This window comes from Notolepis coatsorum, assembly GCF_963971535.1.
Source record: "Notolepis coatsorum genome assembly, chromosome: 18".
NCBI classification, from domain to species: Eukaryota; Metazoa; Chordata; class Actinopteri; order Aulopiformes; family Paralepididae; genus Notolepis; species Notolepis coatsorum.
In genome coordinates this window covers 31,760,766-31,787,667 of record NC_140182.1, presented here as the reverse complement: position 1 = coordinate 31,787,667, position 26,902 = coordinate 31,760,766, and the positions used below count along the sequence as shown (strand labels likewise).

Below are 26,902 nucleotides of genomic sequence, written 5' to 3'. Positions count from 1 at the left end.
GAAAAGATGCATTGCACTAGATTATAGCTTTTGCTATTTTACATCTCCAGTCCCTTGTATACAATATAAAACAATGCAATAAAAACATACAATGTAAAACAATACAATAAAAACATACAATAACATATCACAAGAAAACCAGACTGTCAATGAGCCTACTTACACAGAAGCCAGGGACCCCAGTGGTTGATTCTTGTCATGCCCCCCCCCCCCCCCCTTGAGGGTACCCTACTGAAAGGTTAATGAGGTTAAGGTTATGGTGGGTGGGGTGGATACCAAGGTATGCATACCAGGTTATACATGAAATACCAAGTTTTTAGTCCCTCTACAATTGTTTTCACTGCTCACCTCATGTATGGGACAATAATCCAAATTCAATATATCGCAACACAGAAAAGCTCAATTTTATTCTGCCATAGTAGTGATCATAAACGTGATCATTTGCACTTTTACAAGCCCTCCATCGACCACTACAACCTCGACTTCTTTAGACATGGCAGCAGGCTGTAGTCCAACGTCTGTCAAACCTGAGGCGGAGAAACACTCCATCTACACTGAGATCGTCAGAGTGGCCACGCTTCAGCTTTCCTGTCAAGGCATTGTGGTTGTATTGCATTGTGAACCCTGTATGACATGTTCAGTTCAGTTCATTTTTATTTCGGATATTGGACACATAGTCATTCCATAAATCGCCAACGTTTTACCAGCTGCTATTGCAGCATTGTCCAATTGTCAGAAAAGGGCTAGGGAGAAGCACTAGTCTTGTCGCGCCTTACCTCTGAAGACGTTTATTTTATTTTATTTTTTTAAGTTTACATACATGCATTACTATACACTATACACATATATACCTGCACTTGTCTACATAAATACACACCTACCCATATCCATACATGATGTCTATAGCATTGCTCAGTATATATACATATATACAGTACACATACACACATATATATAATATACATACATACATACATACATACATACATACATACATACATACATACATACATACATACATACATACATACATACATACATACATACATACATACATACATACATACATACATACATACATACATACATACATACATACATACATACATACATATCCATACACACATACGTGGCAAAGAGCATCCCATAGTTGGTATACACAGCTTATTATTTATAATATGATACAGTATTTATGGGATAAATATGATGATTCATACATTAGTGTTATATGGCATGTATATAAAGTGATATACAGTATATAGTACACATTACAGTATAGTATACCTGCAGTATATAATAGTGTACTGTATATACAATATAATATAGTACCATAATATAATAGTATATAGTGTAAATATAGTTGAATATAATAATGTATTCTAATATGATTATATAATGTAATATAATATAACGTATAATACAATATCATATGTATTTTTTTTATTAATGAAATGCAATTAAAGCTCATGTTGAATCGTATCGTGAGAGCAGCACATCTTCCCTACAAACCCATCCATTACTCTCACTGAACAGAACTGGTTGATGGATACAGGCGATGCCTTGTCTCCATGAGATATATAACATCCATCTATGTGTAAGAAAAAACATTACATGATGTTGGTTATTTTTAGATGCGAAGCGCCTCATAGACCAACAGTGAGTCAGTGTGTCAATTAATCATTCAGTCATCCAGTCACCCAGTCACTCACTCACTCACTCACTCACTCACTCACTCACTCACTCACTCACTCACTCACTCACTCACTCACTCACTCACTCACTCACTCACTCACTCACTCACTCACTCACTCACTCACTCACTCACTCACTCACTCACAGTGTGGTAAGATAAGATAAGATATTCCTTTATTGATCCCCTTGGGGAAATTCTGGCAGCATGGGTTGCAATGCTGAGACATTGGTTGATACTGTGCCAATGATTGTTGGGCCTCCAAGAGTAGCTGAATTTCTCTCCCTCGCTAGTCGTTATGCAGTTATGCGTTTTTGATCCAACAGCAAGGGTGTCGTTCTCCTTTATCGCAAAGCACCACATTCTCCCTCGTGTCTTCTCAGTCTCTCGTGCACTTTCTTCCGTTATCCTCTCACCCTCCTCTCTCTCTCTCTCTCTCTCTCTCTCTCTCTCTCTCTCTCTCTCTCTCTCTCTCTCTCTCTCTCTCTCTCTCTCTCTCTCTCTCTCTCTCTCTCTCTCTCTCTCTCTCTCTCTCTCTCTCTCTCTCCTTCTTGAAAGATGGGTGACCAGACCACACCATCTCCTGCTTACCTCTGTAATATTTCGGTCGTTTTCAGCCCAGTCGTCGTTATCAGCCCTCATCGCCTCTCCTGGCCATCTCTGCGTTGTGTATTGTTTCGTTTCATGGAGGCAATCATTCGGTGAAATTTCTGACTTTCGTTTCACCTGCCTTCTTGTTATCGTTCCCCTCTCTCCTGTACTTCCTCCCATACTGCCATCCTTCATGTTAGGACCTGACCTATAGAGGGAACCCGGGCGCAACAAGAAGGTGTATTTGATGTAGCTTCAGGGTGTTGAAGCCCTTCAGAAGGTGTATTTGATGTAGCTTTAGGGTGGCCTAACAGCACAATAAGAAACAAAATAACCTAAAGCTAAGCAACCTAAGATGAACTACTCATTAACCTAACCTCCTGACTGAACAAAAACAGGAGAATGAGGAGTTGAACACAAATGCTACCCATCCCTACCAAACCTGGGCTGTTATTATTGAATACATCTAATTCCAACCATTTCCTCAGAACCTGCTGGTTGGAAGTGGAGAGAGGAGCGGCCACAGGAGCTAGTGGAAGCCAGGCCGCGTCTATATTTATCACAGCCGAAGAGTGCGTCGCGTTTCTCTGATTGGCCATGACGCCCATGTGACCGCGGCAGCGCGAGAGAGCGGCAGTGCGGAAATAGGCTGCATCCTCCACGTCAAGAAAGACAGACAGGCATTCTCTGTGACAAACCCTAACCTTAACCAACTCCGAAATAATGCCTAACCTTAACCCTCCCTAACCTTAACTTAACCCTAACCTTAACCAACTCCGAAATAATGCCTAACCTTAACTTAACCCTAACCTTAACCAACTCCGAAAGAATGCCTAACCTTAACCCTCCTTATTACATGGCGTTTTCACATTCGCCGAAATGCTTGCTTGTGATTGGTCAATAGCCCCCCGACTGCGGTCATTATTTTTCAATAATGACCGCAGATTTTTCAATAATGACCGCAGAGCGCAGCTGTTCGCAATCAAGCCCACTGACACACTGTTTCAGTGCAATTAGACACTGCCGTGCCGGCGATGACGGGGGCGGAGCGACGAGCGGAGCCTGAACACAGCGGAGCCAGAACACAGAGGCTGCCCGCGATAATAATAATCACTTTATTTGGGCTGACAGAGCCACAGAACAACTGCGATTTGTCAAATGAATTAGGTATATTGTTAGTAAGTTAGCCATGTAATAAGCGGGATAATGTATAGCGCTGCACTGACAGCGGAGCCAGAGGCTGCCCGCGATAATAATAATCACTTTCTTTGGGCTGACAGAGCCACAGAACAACTGCGATTTGTCAAATGAATTAGGTATATTGTTAGTAAGTTAGCCATGTAATAAGCAGGATAATGTATAGCCTACCCGGTCATTGTCGCAAAATAATTGACCTTCACTACGTTTAAAACACCTCGGCGCGGCGCCTCGGTATTTTAAACTCCGTGTCGGTCAATTATTTTGCGACAATGACCTCGTAGGCATACATTATCCCTTACCTAACCTTAACTTAACCCTAACCTTAACCAACTCCGAAATAATGCCTAACCTTAACTTAACCCTAACCTTAACCAACTCCAAAAGAATGCCTAAACTTAACCAGCGGAAGAATGCACGTTTATAGCGAGAGATGATAAACGTAAAAAAGAAAAAAGAAAAAATTTAAGTGATTCGAACTTGTGACCAACCGCACCGCAGGCTCCACAGCACGGCGGCGTACCAGTTGAGCTAAGCGTCGATGGAAAAACATCTGGGATTACGGCTACATAATGGCGCAAGCTCTGCCGCTCCGCTCGCTCCGCCCTGCGGCTGCCGCGCTGCCGCGGGGCGTGTCGCAGCCAATCAGGGAAAACGCGGAAGCACTCGGCAGCACTCTTCGGCTCCAATTAAAGAATAGGCAGCCAGGCCTTAAACCACAGGTCTGGAGGCTGGAACTAATCAGCTCCCCTGGGACAACCTACTGTGGCAATTCCAGGTGTAGGGGTGGCAGAATAAACAACACACAGACAGGTTGCAGTTCCCAAAATTATACTCTTTATTTTCTATTTAAATAATGATCGCTTGCTGGCGGTAATCTGTCGGCCGGGCGGCATCTCCGCTCTGTGGCCTCTCGCCTTGCGCTGCTACGGGGGACTGAGAGGAGGCTCCTCGGCTCCATTAAGTCCCCCCTCCCCAACAGGCGCACGCGCCGTGATTCGATAATCACATAATCACTCCTGATGGGTCTCTAGTGACAGGTGCGTGCGGAAGCGGACGCCCAAACATGGGCAGTGCCCAGCCATTGGGTCGCCACGTAGCGCCCATCAATCACCAAGCCCAGGGGTGGCTTGGGGTTGCCACAGTACCCCCCCTCCAGCTCCGACCGTCGGGGAAGAGCGTCCGACACCCAACAGGCATCCTTCCTGGAGAGGCCGTCTGCGTTGCCATGCGCCACCCCGGACCTGTGGATGACAGAAAAGTTAAACGATTGCAACTCCAGAAACCATCGAGTCACCCTGGCATTGGTCCCCTTTGTCTTGGCCATCCAGACGAGGGGGGCGTGATCCGTCACCAGTGTGAAGCGCCTCCCCAGCAGATAATAACGGAGCGTCTCCAGTGCCCACTTAATTGCCAGACCTTCGCGCTCCACCGCAGAATAGTTGCGCTTGTGTGGCAGCAGCTTCCTGCTCACATATAAGATTGGATGTTCCTCACCCTCCAGTTGCTGGGAGAGGACCGCTCCCAGTCCCACCTCTGATGCATCTGTCTTTACCGTCATCTCCTTGTCGAAGTTCGGGGAGACCAGCACCGGTCCCGAACAGAGGGCCGTCTTGAGGTCCTCGAACGCCGCCTCCGCCTCCGGTGTCCACTTCACCGTGAACGGCCACCGTGCCTGGGTCAGATCTGTGAGGGGAGCAGCGCGAGCAGCGAAGTTAGGGATAAACCTCCTATAATAGCTCGCTAGCCCATTAAATGTCCTGACCTGCTTCTTGGTTAAAGGGCGAGGCCACTCCCTTATCGCATCAATTTTCCTCTTCTGCGGTTTTACATTGCCCCGGCCTATTGTGAACCCCAGGTACTCTGCCTCTTCTAGTCCCAGCCTGCATTTCTTTGGGTTGGCGGTGAGACCCGCCTCCCGGAGGGCACCCAACACCGCTCTCACCTTTTGGAGGTGGGAGTCCCAATCTGATGAATGAATGATAATGTCATCGAGATATGCGGCTGCATAATCCCGATGGGGCCGTAGTACTCTGTCCATCAGCCTCTGAAAGGTAGATGGCGCCCCATGCAGGCCAAACGGGAGAACTTTATAGTGAAACAGCCCGTCTGGGGTGGAGAAAGCCGTCTTCTCCCTCGAGGCGGGGGCCAGAGGGACTTGCCAATAACCCTTTGTTAGATCTAGTGTTGTGATAAACCTGGCCAGGCCCAGTCTATCAATGAGCTCATCCACTCTAGGCATGGGATAGGCGTCAAACTTTGAAATGTCATTAAGCTTCCTGAAATCATTACAGAACCTGGTTGTTGAGTCGGGTTTCGGCACTAAAACAATAGGACTGGACCACCTGCTATGAGACTCCTCAATCACTCCCATCTCCAGCATGACCTGCACTTCTCTTCGTACGGCCTCTCTTTTTGCCTCTGGGATACGATAGGGCTTCAGCTTTACCTTGTCTCCCGGGCTGGTAATGATGTGGTGCTGGGCCAATGTGGTGCGGCCCGGCGTGGCCGAAAACACGTCCCGGTTCTGTTGGACCAGCTCCCGAAGCTCCTGCCGTTGGGTCGGGGACAACTGTTCCCCGATGGGAACATCGGCCGCCTCTGCCACCTGCTGCGCAAAAGGGGGGAGAGGGGGGTGCGAGAGCAACACATCCCGGGCATGCCATTTCTTCAACAGGTTAACATGGTATAACTGTCGATGCTTCCTACGGTCGGGCTGGTGGACCTTGTAGTTGACGGGACCCACTTTTTCGATTATGTCGTAGGGTCCCTGCCATTTGGCTAGGAATTTGAACTCTGCTGTCGGAACCAGTACGAGGACCCGGTCCCCCACATTAAACTCCCGTGGCTGTGCGCCCCGGTCATAAATGCGCTTCTGTGCATCTTGGGCCTGTTGCATATGTTCTCTCACCACTGGCCAGAGCGCCGTCATCCTGTCTCTCATTACCTGCACATGCTCTATGAGAGACCGGTGGGGCGACGGCTGTTCCTCCCAAATCTCCTTTGCGATGTCCAGGAGACCCCGCGGCTTGCGGGCGTAGAGCAGCTCAAACGGCGAGAAGCCAGTGGAAGCCTGTGGTACCTCACGCACAGAGAACATCAGAAAGGGCAACAACTGATCCCAATTCTTCCCATCCTTCTCCATCACCTTTCTTAGCATGCTTTTCAGTGTTTTGTTGAAGCGTTCGCACAGCCCATCCGTCTGTGGATGGTATATGGAGGTTCGCAGCTGTTCCACTTTCATTAGTTTGCACATTTCTTTCATGACCCGCGACATAAAGCACAAGCCCTGATCAGTGAGAATGGAGTCGGCAATTCCCACCCGACTAAACAAATGAAAGAGCTCCCGTGCCACAATTTTGGCCGTCACCGTGCGTAACGGGATGGCTTCGGGGTAACGTGTTGCATAATCTATGATTACCAGTATATACTGGTGGCCTCGGGACGATTTGACTAGAGGGCCCACCACGTCGAGGGCAATTCTTGAGAATGGGGTCTCAATGATGGGCAGTGGGATCAGAGGATTCTTATAGTGTACCTTTGGTGCTGCGCGTTGACACTCTGGGCAGCTCCTGCAGTAGTCCTCTACCGCTCTCTTCATGCCCGGCCAATGGAAACGCGCCTTTATGCGCTCCATGGTTTTGTCCACGCCCAGGTGCGCTCCGAGGATATGTGAATGCGCTAGCTGGAGTACAGTGGGAATAAAGAATTTCGGCACCAGCAATAGATCTTTAACCTCATCATTCTTTTTTACGACTTGGTACAGCAGTTGTCTTTTTATTGCAAAGTGAGGATATGACAGGTTACTCACCCCCTCCACTGGATTTCCATCTACGGTTTTGATATTCGCCCGGGCCTGCGTTAGGTTTGGGTCTTCCAGCTGGGCCGTTCCGAACTGACCCGCCAGGTCCCTCCCCACCTCGTCCGCCTGGGGGAACTCCGCGAATGGGTCCTCGTCGCTGCTATCCGTCTCGGGGCCCGCTTGGGGCGCTGGCGCGTCGTCACCCACACCTGATGCCGTCTCCGTCTCACTCCCCGTTATATTCAGGGTCTCCGGCGCGTCGTCACCCACATCTGATGCCGTCTCAGTCTCACTCCCCGTTACATTCAGAGCACACACCTTCGGCTGACGTAATCCTTTCCTCTTCCTCGGTTTACCCGTGGAGGGTGGGGTGCACGGGGAGATGACGGCTGAGCACAGCTGGCGATACAGGGGGCAGTCTCGACCAATCAGCAGCGCTACCGGCAGGTTGGGTATCACGCCGGCTGTCATCGAGCAGACCCCCTTGGTGGTTGTCAGGGTGATCTGCGCTGTGGGATACAACTTTGTGTCCCCGTGCACACAGGACACTGACACTTGCGGAGCCTCTGCGTCGCAGTGTGCCAAATGGGGCTGAACCAGCGTTATGACACTACCCGAGTCCAGGAGCGCTACTGCATCTTCGTCGTTGACGCGCACGGGTAAAAGTGTTGCTGATGTTTCCTTATGGGCCCAACAGGCTGCGCCATAATTGCACGTCTTTCCGCGGGGGTCTGAAGCTGCCGCCGATGGCATGGACACATCCCGGCCTGGGCAGTTCCACGAGAGATGCCCTGGCTCGCCGCAGTCATAGCAGCGTCTTTGGTCCTGGTCGAACAGCGGTCTTCTTCGGGGTAGTTCGGGATCACCTGCGTTCCCTACCCGGCCCCTTGGGCTGGGCTCGTCGGGACCCCTCCTCGTTCTTAGCCGCTCTGGCTTTTCCCCTCGCCCCCCTTTGAGTAAGTCCCGCGTTACCTGGTGGGCCTCCACAATATTCACTAGCTGCTCCACGGAGCGGGGGTCCGCTTGACTCGCCTGCTTCTTCGTGTCATAAGGGAGGGCTCTGACAAAGCGGTCCATAACAATCCGTTCCAAGACCGTGGGCCCTCCGGGGTCGGTCATTAGCCAGGCTCGGCTTATGCGGACTAGGCCGTGCATCTGGGAGCGCGGGGAGGCCTGTGCGTCATACACCCAGTCATGGAACCGCTGCGCACGGGACTGCAGACTATGGCCGTAACGGGACAAAATCTCCTGCTTTAGCCGAGTGTAGTTCTCGGCTTGCTCCGGTGGCAGGTCCTGGTAGGCCTTTTTGCGCATTACCCGACAGGAAGGGGGCCAGCAGTCCCCCCCAGTCGTCCTCTGGCCAGCCCTCCCGGCCGGCGGTGCGCTCAAACGCTAGGAGATAGGCTTCTACATCCTCCTGCTCCGTCAGCTTGGGGATGAAGTGCCCGGGGTTAGGCCGCGTCCCTGCGGGCCCTTCGTCCCGCCGGTGAGAGGCCATCCGCTGGAGCTCCGCGTGGATCATCCCCGTCTGTTTCCTCTGTTCCTGCAGGGCCTCTTCGTGCCGGGCTTGTTGTTCCAGGTTCGCCTGTACGAGCTGCTGCACCAGCGCGTCCATGCTTCTTTTCGTTATTTATTATATATATATATATATATATTTTTTTTTTTTTTATTCTACTTCGATAAAGTCTATTGTTGTTTATTCTGCACCCCTTATTGCCAGTAGACTATGCCCGCATTCTCCACCACTGTGGCAATTCCAGGTGTAGGGGTGGCAGAATAAACAACACACAGACAGGTTGCACTTCCCAAAATCATACTCTTTATTTTCTATTTAAATAATGATCGCTTGCTGGCGGTAATCTGTCGGCCGGGCGGCGTCTCCGCTCTGTGGCCTCTCGCCTTGCGCTGCTACGGGGGACTGAGAGGAGGCTCCTCGGCTCCATTAAGTCCCCCCTCCCCAACAGGCGCACCGCGCCGTGATTCAATAATCACATATTCACTCCTGATGGGTCTCTAGTGACAGGTGCGTCCGGAAGCGGACGCCCAAACATGGGCAGCGCCCAGCCATTGGGTCGCCACGTAGCGCCCATCAATCACCAAGCCCAGGGGTGGCTTGGGGTTGCCACACTACACACTCACACAGTCACAATCATTCACTCAACCAATCAACCAAGCTCACACAAAGCCTGTCACACAGCCACCACAACAGGCTTGCAGAGAGAGAGAGAAAGAGAGACATCCACAAACACAGGCACAGGCACAGGGAGGATTAAAGCACACAAATACACAATGCCTTGTTTACATCATGAAGGTTCAGTGAACTAGACCAGGGGTTCTCAAACTTTTTTATACTACGACCCCATTTTATTTAGGATTTTTTTTCGGGACCCCACACTTAACTCAATCAGCGCCAGACCCGAGGATAGTTGGGTTATCTCGCCACCCGTTCAGTGCCAGACCCGAGTATAGTCGGGTTTTCATTGTTATTTATTTTATTCGATATTTCTATTCATTACAGGCATGCAGACTCTGGGTTAACATGGGGAATCATCCTGAGAATGCCTAAGTGCAATACCGGCCACATCCTCCCAGGTGGCAGTATCGAGCACCCTTTGAAACCTTATATCTTGGCCTGAGCAACGTTCAAATGTCTCCGGGCGCACTTTTCTTTGTCAGGCGAGTCGAGCGGGTATCCCGATCGCATTGAGAAGCGTCAAATGCCCCCGATGCATCTGTTGTGGTGGATTATGTTGGCGACACGATGGACATCAATACTTGGACTCGGGATCAGACAATTGGAATATTCTTTTTGGGGTACCTCCTAGTGAAGGTAAGGACTAAATTATATCAATCCTGCTTTGATCCAACCATGATTTCACCTTGATCGCAACGTGTGTGTGTAACGTTACTCCACATCCCCCCCCTTTCATGCATTCATGATGAAACATAATACCTATTATATACATTTGTTTTGGAAATAGTAGCGTGTCCAGGCGAGAAACGGCAACGCTTTTAGTGAAATTCATGTTTTGTTGCATATCGTCGTTTTCTGGGATTAGACAGGATCACTCTAAAACTATACTTATTTTCACCATGGTATAACGGACGTATTGATTAATTTTATCTTCTTTTTCACATATTGAACGATAGATAGTTGATGTCAAATGGGCCATAGTATTGTATCCATAGCTATAATATAGAATATATATATAGCCCTGCAAACACCGCCACTTATTCCTATCTTTTATTTAGACCATTGGCGTGGTAGGAACAAACAATGCTCAAGTCAGTGGTGTCCAAAGAGTTAATGTATGTATAATTTAAACTTTGAATTAAGGAATATCAAAATAAAAGCACATGTTATTGAACTTGATCATGCATATTTATTAGAACATTTAATTACAGCACTATGTTATCAATACACTTTTATAAAACGAGGCATATTTAGCCAAAATATGTTGCCAAAAAGATTTAAAAAATAAAAATGTATTTCCTTTATTTGCCAATGTCACCTACCCGCGACCCCACTTTGGGTCGCAACCCGTAGTAGAACCACTGAACTAGACTGAACAGGATACGGTATGTCGCCCCAGCTTGAGTGATCCCGACAGGAGCCGCCAGAACGCAGCATGAGAACCACGCCGAGGCGGCACGCGCTCTCTCGTACCTACCTTACCTTTCTATCCTCTCTTCCCTCCTGCACTTTTAACTTCTCCTAATGAATGAATGAATGAAAAAGTTTATTTTTGAACATGTAATTCTCCATATTCCTCCAAACAAGTTGTTTTAGTAAAAAACATAAAAAAAAGAAAAAGGGAATTATAAATAAAAGGTCAAGAGCAATGTGTTTGGTTAGCAGACATGTCCAAAAAAGGAGTAGAGGGAAGCTAAGCTTATTGATCCCTACCCCCTTACATTTATATTTGTTCTTCCATTAATTTGTAACCTGAGTACACTCATTTGAGTAGTGGAAAAGGGGTAGGATTAAATAAGTGTATACTTCTTCCTACTCCTTTTCGAACATGTAGATTGAGTTGTGTTTTGCTTTTGTTATTGTTTGTTTGTATTCATTGCTTGTTCGAAATAAAGATTTCAAATCAAATCAAATCAAATTTGACTAGATATAACATAATTTAGTATATTACAATATAGAATATACTTTTACTTATAATACGGGGAAAATATTAGTACAGCACTACATAACACAATATAACATAACTTTGTTTATCCTCATTACTCATTTCTGTATTTCTCTAATGTGTATTTTTCTTGCTGCTTTTTAAATTGTGCCATACGTTTACTCAGTTTGATGTATTCAGGTAAATTATTCCACAACTTCACTCCACACACCGATATGCACATGCTTTTCAGCGTAGTGTGTACCATTGGTTGTTTAAGATTCCCTCTCCCTCTTAAGTTATATTCTCCTTCCCTGTCTCTGAACCATTTTTGAATGTTGCCTGGGATTAGTTTGTATCTGGCTTTGTATACAATGAGGGCAGTTTTGAAATCCACTAGGTCCATACATTTCAATGCTTGTAGCTTTATAAATAAGTTATTGGTGTGTTCATAATATCCTACATTGTTGATTATTCTTATTGCTTTTTTTGCATGGTGCATATTGGCTGTAGAGTGCTTTTGTAGGTATTACCCCACACCTCCGCACAGTAGCTCATATATGGTAGGAAGAGTGTACAGTACAGTGTATACAGTGTTTTTTGGTTTAGAATGTGTCTCTTGCATAAAACACCAACACTCCGTGCCAATTTAGTCCTGACATATTTGACTTGAGGTTTCCAGTTGAGTTTGTGGTCTATTATTACACCCAGAAATGTATTCTCAAATACCCTCTCCAGTTTAATACTATCAATCATTAGTTCAACCGGTGTATTTACTTGTATATCACGTTTACCAAATATCATGAATTTGTTTTTTTTTTATATTTAATGATAATAAAATATCCCCACTCTCTGCCTAATCCTCCCCAACCCTCATGATACCCCCTTCAGACACTTTCATCGCACCTCCTTGACTCAGAGATGTCTGACATCAAAGGGGATGTATTTTAGGCCCTTTCAACAAGTTACTATAGGTCTTTGAGGTCCCCTAAACATGTCTTTAATGTTTTTGGCTGAAAGAACCACTCGGTTCTAGCGGCCCCCATACGTCTGTTTCAGTCCTGTTCTCACAGGGCTGTTTCTGTGCCTGTAATGACCGAGCGAGCCGCTCGTGCACCATCTAGCACTGGAACGAAATTCTGATTAAACTGTCAGACTAGACGATGCAGATCAAAGACCAAAGATCAAGCAATAGCATAGCAATCTTACAGTTAGAAATGTTGTCAGAAACATATTTTAGATTCAACTTGTTTACATCTTGTACACACACATTTTATCAAGATCTCTTCACATGCATATACAAAGTCTTACTAACTATGGTGATTATGTCTGCAATTCAGAATGACTCGTTTCAAGAGGGATGGTTCTGCAGAAGATCAATGGACATATTTAACATTGTCTGGTTTGGGACAACCCCACAATGGGTCCCCATTAAAGTAATATATATCCACTTATCCTTTTTCTCTTTGGATTATCTCCCTCCGGTCTAGTCTGGACCAGCGACTCTTCCACCCAGGACTTTCAGAACCTGTGACTTTATTACAGGGTTCCTATAGTCCAATCAGGGAAAGTCACCCAAACCTGATTTGAAAACTGTGTTTTCCAGGATTGGAATAGTTACGGGGAAATTATACATATCGACAATTATAAATTTCGGAAATGTCATAGATGCTATCTTTCTTTTTAAAATGTTCTCTTTCAAGCGGTGAAGTGTTTAAAATCAAGCTTGAAGATCTGTTTATCATTTGAAGGGATAACCTTAAAGAGGACCTATTACTGTATGTATCTTTTCAACAATTGTATGACTTCCTTGAATCTGTGGAAGTTAAGTTGTTAAGTTCCCACATTTGTAATTGATAATTCACTTCCCTGCCTGGCTACCCCACACCCAAGATTGAAAGACCTTTAAAAACTGGGCAGTACATTAGGTAGGCGGTGTTCCTGGCTCCCAATAGCACAGCTAATTGATCAATTAAAGCTAATTCATTGTCTGTGTCCTGTTTCTGATATCACCAAGGGCAATAATTGTGAACAGCTTGTTCATTTGAAAATGTCAAACCCTGACCAAAATGTTCCCCATCGCCTGAATAACTCCTCCGATTCCCAATTTAATGATGGCTGTAGCCAAAACAAGAGCCTGGACATTCAGGTCAGCTGTTCAGTGGGCACGAGTGACAATCACATTTGAACATGGATGCTGACAAATATTGCTTGTGGAAATTCTGTTAGGCTATTATGTCATGGGGAAGCTACAGTAACATGCAGGATCCCTGTTATTGGTCATATTCACACAGTGGCCATTTTGCTCGTATGCCATGCTCAAGTTCGGCTTCCTTTCCAGCCAACAGGGTGGAAAGGAATCCCAACCTGAGCCAGACATAAGGGCAAAATGGCAGCCGTTTTGAATATGGTCAATTACTGCTTGCTGCCACTTCCCACTTATACCTCACCATCACTGTGACATCACTCCTTTTCTCTCTCTTTACCTCACCATCACTGTGACATCACTTCTTTTCTCTCTCTTTACCTCACCATCACTGTGACATCACTCCTTTTCTCTCTCTTTACCTCACCATCACTGTGACATCACTCCTTTTCTCTTTACCTCACCATCACTGTGACATCACTCCTTTTCTCTTTCTTTACCTCACCATCACTGTGACATCACTCCTTTTCTCTTTACCTCACCATCACTGTGACATCACTCCTTTTCTCTTTACCTCACCATCACCGTGACATCACTCCTTTTCTCTCTCTTTACCTCACCATCACTGTGACATCACTCCTTTTCTCTTTCTTTACCTCACCATCACTGTGACATCACTTATTTTCTCTTTACCTCACCATCACTGTGACATCACTCTTTTTCTCTTTACCTCACCATCACTGTGACATCACTCCTTTTCTCTTTACCTCACCATCACTGTGACATCACTCCTTTTCTCTCTCTTTACCTCACCATCACTGTGACATCACTCCTTTTCTCTCTCTTTACCTCACCATCACTGTGACATCACTCCTTTTCTCTTTACCTCACCATTACTGTGACATCACTCCTTTTCTCTTTCTTTACCTCACCATCACTGTGACATCACTTATTTTCTCTTTACCTCACCATCACTGTGACATCACTCCTTTTCTCTTTACCTCACCATCACTGTGACATCACTTCTTTTCTCTCTCTTTACCTCACCATCACTGACATCACTTCTTTTCTCTCTCTTTACCTCACCATCACTGTGACATCACTCCTTTTCTCTCTCTTTACCTCACCATCACTGTGACATCACTCCTTTTCTCTTTACCTCACCATCACTGTGACATCACTCCTTTTCTCTTTACCTCACCATCACTGTGACATCACTCATTTTCTCTCTCTTTACCTCACCATCACTGTGACATCACTCCTTTTCTCTTTACCTCACCATCACTGTGACATCACTCCTTTTCTCTTTACCTCACCATCACCGTGACATCACTCCTTTTCTCTCTCTTTACCTCACCATCACTGTGACATCACTCCTTTTCTCTTTACCTCACCATCACTGTGACATCACTCCTTTTCTCTTTACCTCACCATCACTGTGACATCACTCCTTTTCTCTTTCTTTACCTCACCATCACTGTGACATCACTCCTTTTCTCTTTCTTTACCTCACCGTCACTGTGACATCACTTATTTTCTCTTTACCTCACCATCACTGTGACATCACTCCTTTTCTCTTTACCTCACCATCACTGTGACATCACTCCTTTTCTCTTTACCTCACCATCACTGTGACATCACTCCTTTTCTCTCTCTTTACCTCACCGTCACTGTGACATCACTCCTTTTCTCTTTACCTCACCATCACTGTGACATCACTTCTTTTCTCTTTACCTCACCATCACTGTGACATCACTCCTTTTCTCTTTACCTCACCATCACTGTGACATCACTCCTTTTCTCTTCACCTCACCATCACCGTGACATCACTCCTTTTCTCTCTCTTTACCTCACCATCACTGTGACATCACTCCTTTTCTCTCTCTTTACCTCACCATCACTGTGACATCACTCCTTTCTCTTTACCTCACCATTACCGTGACACCACTCTTCTCTTTCTTTTTTCCTTCCTTTCCACCTCTTTCATTCTTCTGTTTCAGAGCTAATATTTGTAGCTTTGTTTTTCCCCCATTGTATTTTAATTGTATTTTATTTAATTTTGTGGATTTTTGTCGTGTATTTAATTCGTTTCGTATTGAAGTCTGGAGTGTTTGAAATCCCGCCACCACCGAATGCATTATTGTACGTCTTTGCCGCAAGTGGGAAATTAAAGCAATATATTTCACTTTGGTAGGACAGTTGTCCTATTTCACTATTCCGTTGCTATGGAAACATCTAAACATCAGGGTGCAGAGTGCAGGCGGCCCTGATGAATGAACTGCAACGCGCCGTCGCGGTTTTTATTCCGTGCTAAATGCATTAGCCGTTCCAGTAAAGCCTTTTAAATCTCGGGGGGCCAGAGAGAGTAACCTTGGATTTTCTCGAAATGATGTTCAGCCTCCGAGACGAGCCAAGAAGTCCCACCGAGCACCTTTCTGGTGAAGAGAAACATGAAAGTCGCTACGGGGTTGCACAATGGAGCTGTTTAGGTCCATTACTCTTTTCTCTCTATATGCTACCGCTCTGCGACATCATCAGAGAGTATGGTATAGATTTCCACAGCTATGCAGATGATACACAATTGTACATATCCGCTGAACCAAATGATGCAACAGCCATAAACTCCATTACCAACTGCCTGTCAGCAATAAACAAATGGATGAACGATAACTTTCTCAAATTGAATGAGGACAAAACTGAAGTCCTACTTGTTGGCCCCAAATCAAAAAGAGAGATGCTAACAAATAATCTAGGAACCTTAACCACTTGGATTAAACCGGAGGTGACAAGTCTCTGTGTCATCCTGGACTCAGATATGAACTTCAATGCCCATGTAAACAAAGTGACCAAAATACTGTAGCTTTCTTTCATCTCAGAAACATAGCGAAGGTACGACCATTCATAAATCAAAATTATGCAGAGAAGCTAATTCATACTTTTATATCTAGCCCACTAGACTACTGCAATGCACTATTCACTGGTCTCCCCAAGAAAACTACTGAAAGACTCCAGCTCATTCAAAACTCTGCAGCTAGACTACTAACCAATACCAAAAGGAGGGAACATATTAGTCCTGTCTTAGCTACTCTACACTGGCTTTGTGTAACTTTTAGAATTGATTTGAAGGTGCTTCTCCTCACATACAAAGCTCTAAAGGGACAAAGACCCAGCTACATTGCTGACTCTCTAATAAACTGGATGTTTTGGGACCGTGAGCAGGAAATGTGAAAGGCTTTACAGACCAAGTATTGGTGTCTTTATTATTTATTATAATTTTTATTCCCTCTGTTTTATTCTCTTATTACTTTATTTTATTATTCATATTATTTGACTGTCTATTCTATTGTACAATTTTATTGCACTGCACTATTTTACTCTTTATAGTCCTTGGGCCAAGTGCCCAGATATGACATGTCGGTACCGGTGAGGCGGCAAAGTTTAGTTGTGATTTTTTTATTCCTATACATCCCTAGATTAGGTTTTGATATGATAGACCTTGCTGACTGGCAGCTTTTTAGTGGTTATCACCTCAAACCCCCCTTTTTGGTATATGGCTCTGGCGAAATTGTGTAAAGGCATACATTAATTCACTAAAATTCCAAAAATCGACTTGGTAGTCTAAAATTTGTCATGTAGTATCTTGACACATAGGGGTAAGTAGCAGAATAGTATTTTGGGGCATGCTACCATTGTATTGTTAAATATGACCTGCATCATCCACAGAAACACAAAGAAATATACTGTCCGCTTAACAAATAACAACAAAGATGGTTATTTTCCAGCACATTACGGTGAATATCACTGCCTCACTTGTATATAGAAAACTTCCCATATCCCTAAGCTTCAATTTAAGCCCAAGATGACCTTTCTATCTTGAAAATGACTCTTTCTGTAGCCAAAATTCTGCACTATACCTCAAATCTGTGAAAATTGTATATTCAAAACACTAAAAAGTGCCTTCCCTGGAAATCATCTTCTTTCATTATATCATCTCATGTGTTGAACTATTAGCCAGCCACAGATACTTGTAATAAACCCTTAAGTACTAAATAATTGCAATGTATATTGTCTAATTAAGGAACCTTTTTGACAAATTATATTGTTCTTCTCAATACCTTATTCAATTGGTTTTAGAGTTAGATAGATAGATAGATAGATAGATAGATAGATAGATAGATAGATAGATAGATAGATAGATAGATAGATAGATAGATAGATAGATAGATAGATAGATAGATAGATAGATAGATAGATAGATAGATAGATAGATAGATACCTTCATTGATCCCACAGGGATACAGATACAGGACATAGAAGTAGTATAGTAATTTCAGACGAATAGCAGCACAAGACAACTTTAATATGATACAAAAATAATGTAAAATAATCTGCTGCAGAGCAAGGAGCCAACACAGTCAACAAAATAAAATAAAGTATACAGATGTATACACTCTATACAATCATCCTGTGTAAAGTAGACCGTAAAAAGGCAATCCTAGTTATGACATCAGCACAAACCAAAACACAGGTGACATACAGTATCAGCTATAACAGAAATATGTTACAATGTCACATAACATCACTGAGTCACAGAGGTTCAATTACCTAGCCCCTTGTTATCATTACTTTAAAGGAAAGGAAACAGTTGTGCATATTTTACTTTTTTCTTTCTTTTTTTGAGTGGTGCAACCACTCCAAGGAACACCAATGTCCGTCCCTCCTTATGTCCATCTTTATGTATATGTCCCTATGTTTAGGGTACCAACAGGGTACTTCAGATTTTTTTTTAATCATCATCAGTATCTGAGTGTCAGCTGTGCAGGGGTCTCCTCCTCACTGCATTGGTTGGCACAGGTTTGTAATTTACACAGGTTTGTGCATTTCAGCCCATTCTTGAGACATGTGCACTCAGGTAGTTTGCATGACCTCACACACTTGCAGGATAGCAACTGCAAGACAGCATCTGGTGCTGGGGAACCACGCATCCACTGCATTTCCAGCTGCCCTTCATCATTTGTGGTCCACCCATGGTCCACAGGGCTGGGTTTGAAGAGACCGTCTCCAGATAGCAGCCTGATAGTTGGCACGAATTGAATGCATAAACAGGCAATCCTGACATGGTGGAAGCTGGCTGGACTCTACCTCTCCACGCCTAGGGTTGGGCACCGAAAACCGGTTCTAATAGGAACCGGTTCCTAACTTCCGGTTCTGGAACCGGAAGTAACATATTTGAATTTCGATTCTAAATTTCGATTTATTTTTTTTTTACTTTTTTTTTTTTTTTTTTTTTTTTTTACTTTAATACCCTAGTTACAGTACAGCAACCAAATTAAACTGTATCAAGTCAACTGAAAATGTGAATAGTATGATTTTCTTTTTGAAAAAAAAAAAAAAAAAAAATCTCCTTCGAAATAAGCTGTGACCTGGTTTGACCTGCACCTCAAAGAATCGGAATCGAGAATCGTTTAGAACAGGAATCGATATGGAGAATCGGAATCGGAACCGGAATCGTTCAAATCCAAACGATGCCCAACCCTATCCACGCCTGGTGCAGAAAAGTTGGTAGCGAAGAAGATTGACTTCTGTAGTGTGTGTAGAGGGTACATACATGCGGCAAGTGATTTCCTCCAGCTTCTTGGAGAGCTCATCAGAGAGAGTCCAAGCACGGCCCAGCTCAAGGAAGGCTTCTTGGTATGCCCTGTCTGACTTCAATTGTTTGAAGGTGCCCATTTTCCCACGTCCTGCAAATGCACTTATAGTGTCACAACCGGTGAACGCATGCATGCCAATCAAGGCATCAGCAACACTTTCACAGAGTGATTGGCAAAGTTTAGTGATGTCCACATGTGACTGCAAAGACCAAGTCACTACCAAAGGAGGTGACAAGTCGTTTTACTCTTTCAGACGGGCTGTTGCAGTTTCCACTCAGTAGTGTTTGCAAGAACTGAGTGATGGATTCAGGAATTAAGAATTCACCTTGTTCTACATCAGGTGGCCACACTTGTTTGGTGTCTTGTTTTTTAATAGCATTTCTCATCAGCAAAGCTGCCTTTGTTACAGCATCATCAGGGTTCACTGATCTGATATGTTGCAGTTCTATTTTCAAGGACAATACTGTTTTGACAAGCTCAGTCCTTGATAGGCTGTCTGGGTATAGAAGAAGCTTTCCATTTTCATCAGGAAAGATATGGATGGATCCGCCAAGCTCGTCTTCCATCCTACGGCGGATATGTTTCTTAGTTGAGTCCTTGATCTGGCTGACACCAAGAGAATTCATGGATGATTCTAGTCTTGATGAGAAGTTTGTCATGGGTATTACTTCTGGATTGGGAAAGAGTTCATTCCTAATGTATGAAAACACTTCGTCATAGGCTTTTTTTTCTGCTACCTCATACTGTTTTTCTGCATCTCCACTTTCTTTCCTTGACTTAGAGCAGGTAGCAGGCTTCCCAGATGTAATATGAGATGTGTATGCATGGTAGCAAGACCTATGATATTGGCCCTCAGCAGCAACAAGCTCTCTACTAGTGATAGCAAGCATTCTCTGGTCCAGTTTGATGACTGCTGCTTTTCTGATCATGTCACTGCGCGCAACTCTGAACATTGTATGAGAGGTTCCCTCGTGTTTTGGCCCTACATATACTTGCTTGATTTTTCGCAGAAGATACACTTCACTTCATACACTATTGATTTGCTTGGTGCATCTCTAGATGGTCTTCTAGAAGTTTCTTCTGCTGCTACAGAGGCAGATGCTGTTTTTGAGGCAGATGCTGTTTTTAGAGTGATAGTGTCTAGTGATTTTTTTCAATGTGAAGATGCTACGGCATCGGCGATGATACAGTACTTTTGGAATTTCTCCTTCACACAAGTCTTTGGCTATGTCGAAAATTGGGATATGATGTCTGATTTCTGCTGCCCTCAGCAAGGACTTCCATGAGTCCATGTTTTGGGGTGACACCAGGTTTGAGTCAGAAATCCCGTCAGAGCAGTGGATGATGCATACCTTGCTGCTGCCTACGACTGAAGTTGGATTAATTTTTTCACGAGGACGTGACACTCTGAAATAGACAAATTAATATTTAGTTTTTACATTAATTAGCTTGAAATCTGACGCTAATGCACTTCTAAAGTAGCACTAAACAAACAAAAGTCTCTAAACAAACAAATATATATATATATATTTGTTTAAACCCAAGAATAAAAAGTTAGATTTGTCTTACCAGTCAGCTGTGTCACATTCAGCTTTGATTCATGTAAGAACTGCTCTATGATGGCGTGACTCTCTGAAATAGATAAATCAATATTTTGTTTTTACATTAGCTTGTAGATCGGCTATTCAGGGCTAATGTTCAAATTCACTTTTAGGACCCCTGCATGATGCCTTACGACTATTGCCCTTATGCAATGAAACATACAGTTAGTAACAAAATATGTCTCTAAACAATCAAATATTCTTCTTAAATTCTCATGCACATGTGTATACATAATATTGTATATGTGTTTTCATAACCCTTAACATGTAGTAACATTTAAAGTTGGATTTATCTTACCAGTCAGCTGTGACAGCTGTGTCCCATTCAGCTTTGATTCCTGAAAGAACTGCTCCACCACCAAATAATAGGCCACACCCACTTCATCAACTAATTTAATTGGACACAGGTTTGTTTAATTTATAAAAAGGAATGTCCAAAAAGAGTGTTATAGAAATTTTAATGTGCTATTGGCTGTCTGTGTTCTTTTTGGAACTGATGAAAATCCGCCTATAGAGGAAAATAACAAACAGTCAAAAAATATAAAGAGCTGCTCCTATGGAAAGTCTATCATATTTTAATTAACTTATATTGACCCTATGAACACTTTAAAATAGGTATGGTTTTGCCGCCTTTTCGGTACCGATATCTCGTCCGGCCCAAGGACTATTAGTCTCTTTAGTCTTTTTATTACAGGTTCAAAACTGTCAGGTATTAAACTGTGTGGGTATCAAGCAAGCAAGACTGTCAGGCTTTAGAACTGTGTATTCAATTCAATTCAATTAAAAAATTACTTTATTAGTCCCGCAAGGGGCAATTTAAGGCATGATATCACAAACAGCTGCATATACATTCAAGACAAAACAGGACAAAACAGGGACAAGAGACATACATGACACTTCAAAGTATAAAAGACATGACACTGCCAGAATGGGATCCCTACATTGTTGATCTGTCAGTCCAATAGATAAATAAATAAATAAATAGATTTGGTCATTATAAAAAGTGCACTTTCGTCAAAGATATTAAAAATATTAAAATCAAGGGGTCAAAGGATGCACGTTTGTAAACTGACTTTTCCTTGTACTGTGGCCATTCACCAGTCGTAGGACCCAGGCCTATAGAACTGCGCCCTGAGAGAGGGAACTGCGCCCTGAGAGGGAGGTTTGCCCTGAGTGAGAGGTTCAAAGGGTCAAAGATTACAGAAAATGCAAGAAACCTATTGGAACGTGAGGTTCTGATATGATTTTGATTAATATATCTGCATTATTTTATCCCACATTATGCTTTTCTCTTGCTGCTTGTTTTACACTGATTTGATGTCTTATTTCTGTGTCTTACTGATGTAAAACACTTTGAACGGCAATCCCCTGTATGAAAGGTGCTATACAAATAAAGTTATTATTATTATTATTATAATATAAAAAAGACACAGAGTAGTCAGACAAGCGAGAGGTCATAGACGAGGCCGGGTACTCAGACGGTGCACGGGACAATCCAGGAGAAGAGATTCATTGATTGATTGAAAACTTTATTAACAGATTGCAGAATGGGTACAATACAGTACGGCTCAATACAAACAATTGTTAAGAGGATGCAGACCAGAGAAAGTCTTTCATCTCGTTTACATCAGGGTCCCCCATTTTCAATTCATCAAGACATTTATGACATACAAGACATACAAATATACAGTACTGATTCATCAAGACATTTGTGACATGCAAGATATACAAATATACAGTACTGTTTAAAGGATAACTCCACTATTTTGGGAAATTAGCTTATTTAACATCTTCCCTGGAGTTAGACAAGAAGATACATACCTTTTTTGTCTCTGTGCGTGCATTTTAGCTTTGGGAATAGACGCTCCGTTAGCATAGCTTAGCTTCATCACTGGAAGTGAGGCAGGACAGTAGCCTTACAGTGCCTTACAGTGTATTGCAAGGTCTGACATTGACCAAACTTGATATGCATGACCTTGGTGGGCTCTAGGTCAACTCCTGCAAAGGGGGTCAATGTCAGACTTTGCAATCAAAAGTTAGGGGGCTAATAACCCTTGCCATAATTTCAGTGCGCCCCCTAACTTTTGATTGCAAGGTCTGACATTGACCCCCTTTTCAGGAGTTGACCTAGAGCCCACCAAGGTCATGCATATCAAATTTAGTCAATGTCAGACCTTGCAATACACTGTAAGGCACTGTAAGGCTACTGTCCTGCCTCACTTCCAGTGATGAAGCTAAGCTATGCTAACGGAGCGTCTATTCCCAAAGCTAAAATGCACGCACAGAGACAAAAAAGGTATGTATCTTCTTGTCTAACTCCAGGGAAGATGTTAAATAAGCTAATTTCCCAAAATAGTGGAGTTCCCCTTTAAGAGAAAGAGTAGTCAGATAAGCGGGGGGTCGTAGACGGGCAACTCAGACAGTCCAAGGGGGGGTGATCCAGGAGAAGAGTAGTCAGACGAGCGATAGTCATACACAGGATCCAGAACGAGTGCAGGGAGGGGACAGGCAGGACGGGTACGGGGATAAACAGGAGACAAGCTAAAACGATGACTGACTGGGTTAGCTGAGAATACAATCTGGCGTCGTCTTGCAGTATGAGGGTATTAGTAGTCGGGTGATTGCCGATCGCCAGCAGCTGTGGATGCCTTGGGGCCTTCCTCCACGCCAGGTTCTAATCCTGCATTTACTCCCACATACCCACACCCACACGGAGACAACAACACTAGGAGACCGGGGACATGACATGTGAATTCTTAAGATTATGTTTAGTTCTCCTTTAACTTCTGTACCATCTATGGGCACAACAGGAGTAGGGTTGGGTACCGTTCACATCTGAACCGATACCGGTACCGGTACCTGTGAATCGATACCGGTACACGAAAAACACTTCATAGGTTTCGTTTTGCGGTAAACGAAACGTTGACATCATCGGACAAAAAATAAATAAAACGCATTACCTAAATGTGGCACCGGTGGATCTCACTGAATCGGTGATTCGGTCGATACCCTTAAAAGTACCTGATTCTGTACCCATCCCTAAACAGGAGTTATTATTTATTTAGAACAATTTGTTAATATATATATAATATTGCAGCGAGCGTTGTCTGCATCTGGCTTTTTAAAGTGTAACCACACTTGCAACCGTTTTCGGCTTGTCATTGCCCCGACTGCCCCACACTTAATGTATTGCGTAATTTCAATGTGGAATTAAGGAATATAAAAAACACATTGTTGAACTTGATCATGCATATTTATTAGAACATGTAATTACAGCACTATGTTATCAATACACATTTATAAAACTAGGCATATTTAGCCAAAATATGTTGGCAGAACATAAAAAAAGAAAAGTATAGATTTAGTTTTTGTATTATTTTTCTTTTTACTTGCCAATGTCACTGTCACCTTACCCACAACCCCACTTTGGGTCGCGACCCGTAGTTTGAGAACCGCTGATCTATGGGCACAACAGGAGTAGACTAGTCTTTTAAAGGTCTCTCTCTCTCTTGCCTTGCAGGCGAGCCCTGGCTCTGGACGGCACCTGCACAGGAGAGCACGGCGTGGGCCTGGGGAAGAGGGCGCTGCTCCGGGAGGAGATGGGACCCACGGCCATCGAGGTGATGCAGGGACTGAAGGCCACCCTCGACCCCAAGAACCTGATGAACCCTGGGAAGGTTTTGTAGCGCAGAGGTGGAGAGTAAACACCACTATAGGAAGGACTGGCTGTTGAAATATGAAACGTGAATTTTAAGTATCAGAAGAACTGGTATTGGTAACAACGTTTTTTTTCCAAAGATACCCAGCCGTGGACAATCGGTGAAAACTGACAACACTGACAACTAACAGCAAAGGAAACCAATCAGTGGAAAGTTACTCCATAATGGAACGGGTGTGTGTGTGGGAGGGGGGTGGAACCACACAACATCAAAAGGGAAAGTTTATTTATATAGAAGATTTTCAAAGTGCTCCACGTAGAGTAGATCAAAGAGTCAAAGTCAAAGATTTTTTATTGCCATGTATGAACGAATCCACATTGGAATACGGGTACATGAGCAAACACTGTGTAAACAGTACAGGAAAAATATGTAAAAACACAGACAGTATAAAATGCTAAAATTGATATTGAACATCCTCTAAAAGTGCATATCATAGTTAAAACAGCGCTTCCACAAACCTGACTAATAACACTAATAAAAACACAGAAACAAAATAGGATAAAATACAAAACTAGCCTTTGGAGCCATTCAGGCTCTGCACAGCACTGGGGAAAAAGCTCTTTGTAAACCGAGAGGTAGAGCATGTGATAGAGCGGTAACGTCTGCCTGAGGGGAGGGGGACAAAGAGGCCTGCGGCTGGGTGACCAGAGGGGTCGTTGATAATGCCAGAGGCACGGGAAAGCAGCCTGGCACCATAGATCTCTTCTAGAGCTGGCAGGCTAGACCCGATTGTCTTGCGTGCAAGACGCACAATTCTATTCAGAGATTTCTTCTCCTGGTCTGTGATGTTACCAAACCATATTGTACAGGAGGAAGTAAGGGCGCTCTCGATCACACATCGATAGAAGTTGTGTAGAATCACCCTGTTATTTGTGCACTCTTTCAGTTTCCTGAGAAAGAAAAGACATTGCTGGGACTTTTTAACAATGGTTCTGGTATTGGAGTGCCAGCTCAGGTCATTTGAAATAGTGACCCAGAGAAATTTAAAACTGCTCACCATCTCCACCTCTGAGCCATTTATGGTGATGGGGAGATGGGATACCTTGCTATGTCTAAAATCGATGACTAGCTCCTTCGTTTTGGAAGCATTCAGGGTGAGGTTATTGGTCTCACTCCACCTAACTAGGTTCTGTACCTCTGATCTATAAAATGATTCGCTGTTTGAGTTTATACGCCCAATGACCGTGGTATCATCAGCATACTTTACTATCAGATTGTTATCATAGGAAGCAGTACAGTCATGAGTGCAGAGAGAGAACAGTAAAGTACTTAAAACAAGTTCATCAGACATATTGTTTCCAATCCTGACTCTTTGAGGTCTCAAAATTAAAAAGCTAAGAATCCATTCACAGATAGCGTCGCATAGACCCAGACACTGAAGTTTGTGGATCAGATTAGATGGAATAAGCGTATTAAAAGCAGAGCTATAATCGATAAAAAGCATTCTAACATAGGAGTTTTCAAAAAGAATAATAATAAATAAATTAAAACAATTTTAACTCATTCACGGCCAGCTGTTTTATCCATCCTTGTACTCAATGGGCCACGCTTTAACACTTTCAATGCCCAAAACGTGATAAGACGTTTTATCAGCCCAATGCCTGAATGCCCATGACGACAATTATCGTTTTATTTTTTTATTAGCGATTTAATTTTTTTATTAGCGATCTGAATTCATATTTCATCAACCGAGTCTCCCGTTGGTATGCAGCCCCTGTAGGAGCTCAGATGTGAAAAAACCGCCCCCTATCGTCTCCCAGATGGTAATGCACCCTTTTGGAATGGACTCAATGAAAATGGATGAGAAAAGAAAAATCCGGAATCCACATTTTACTTCTCAGGCATGTAACCCGAGCCGATCGGATTCATTGTGGAGCCTCAGAACAGCGTGGAATACATATGTACAGTATGTAGCGTTGGATCAATAAAAGCGATAGATTTTTGGAATGGCGATCAGGAATTTGGAGAACATCTGATCTGAGGTAAGGAGTCTATTTTACAAGTCTTGGGATAATCAGAGTTGTATTTGCTGAGATCTCAGCATTCGCCCTATGTGTGATGTGGCTGTTTGTGCGCGATCGCTTTGAGGAAATCAGAGAATCGATTTTTCAGATCGCCTATATAGCGTGCATACGTACACATACTATCGTTAATCTTGCGCTTATTTGAAAACGATTCATAAATAGGCCGAAAAATGACAACGTTTTTGTGTATTCTAGAATATTCCAGTAAAGGGCGATTATCATGGAATATTTATATTTTCCTTGAAAACGAGGGCTTTTCAAAATGCTATAAAACGAAAATGAACCGATAAAAAAACAATCCGCTTTGACAATGTTGACTGGAAAACGAGTCATTGATAAGCGACGGGCAGATTAGACACATAG

At 43.6% G+C, this 26,902-nt stretch overlaps 1 protein-coding gene across 1 annotated transcript in view; it reads left to right on the top strand.

The window, feature by feature from the left end:
* The window catches only part of ldhd (lactate dehydrogenase D), a 55,008-nt gene extending 29,457 nt beyond the window's left edge, over positions 1–25,551 (top strand). The window contains exon 11 of the mRNA XM_084335503.1: positions 24,317–25,551. Coding sequence (XP_084191629.1) covers positions 24,317–24,482 — 166 coding nt within the window. The 3' untranslated portion in view covers positions 24,483–25,551. The remainder of the gene's footprint in view (positions 1–24,316) is intronic.
* Positions 25,552–26,902: the final 1,351 nt, after the last annotated feature.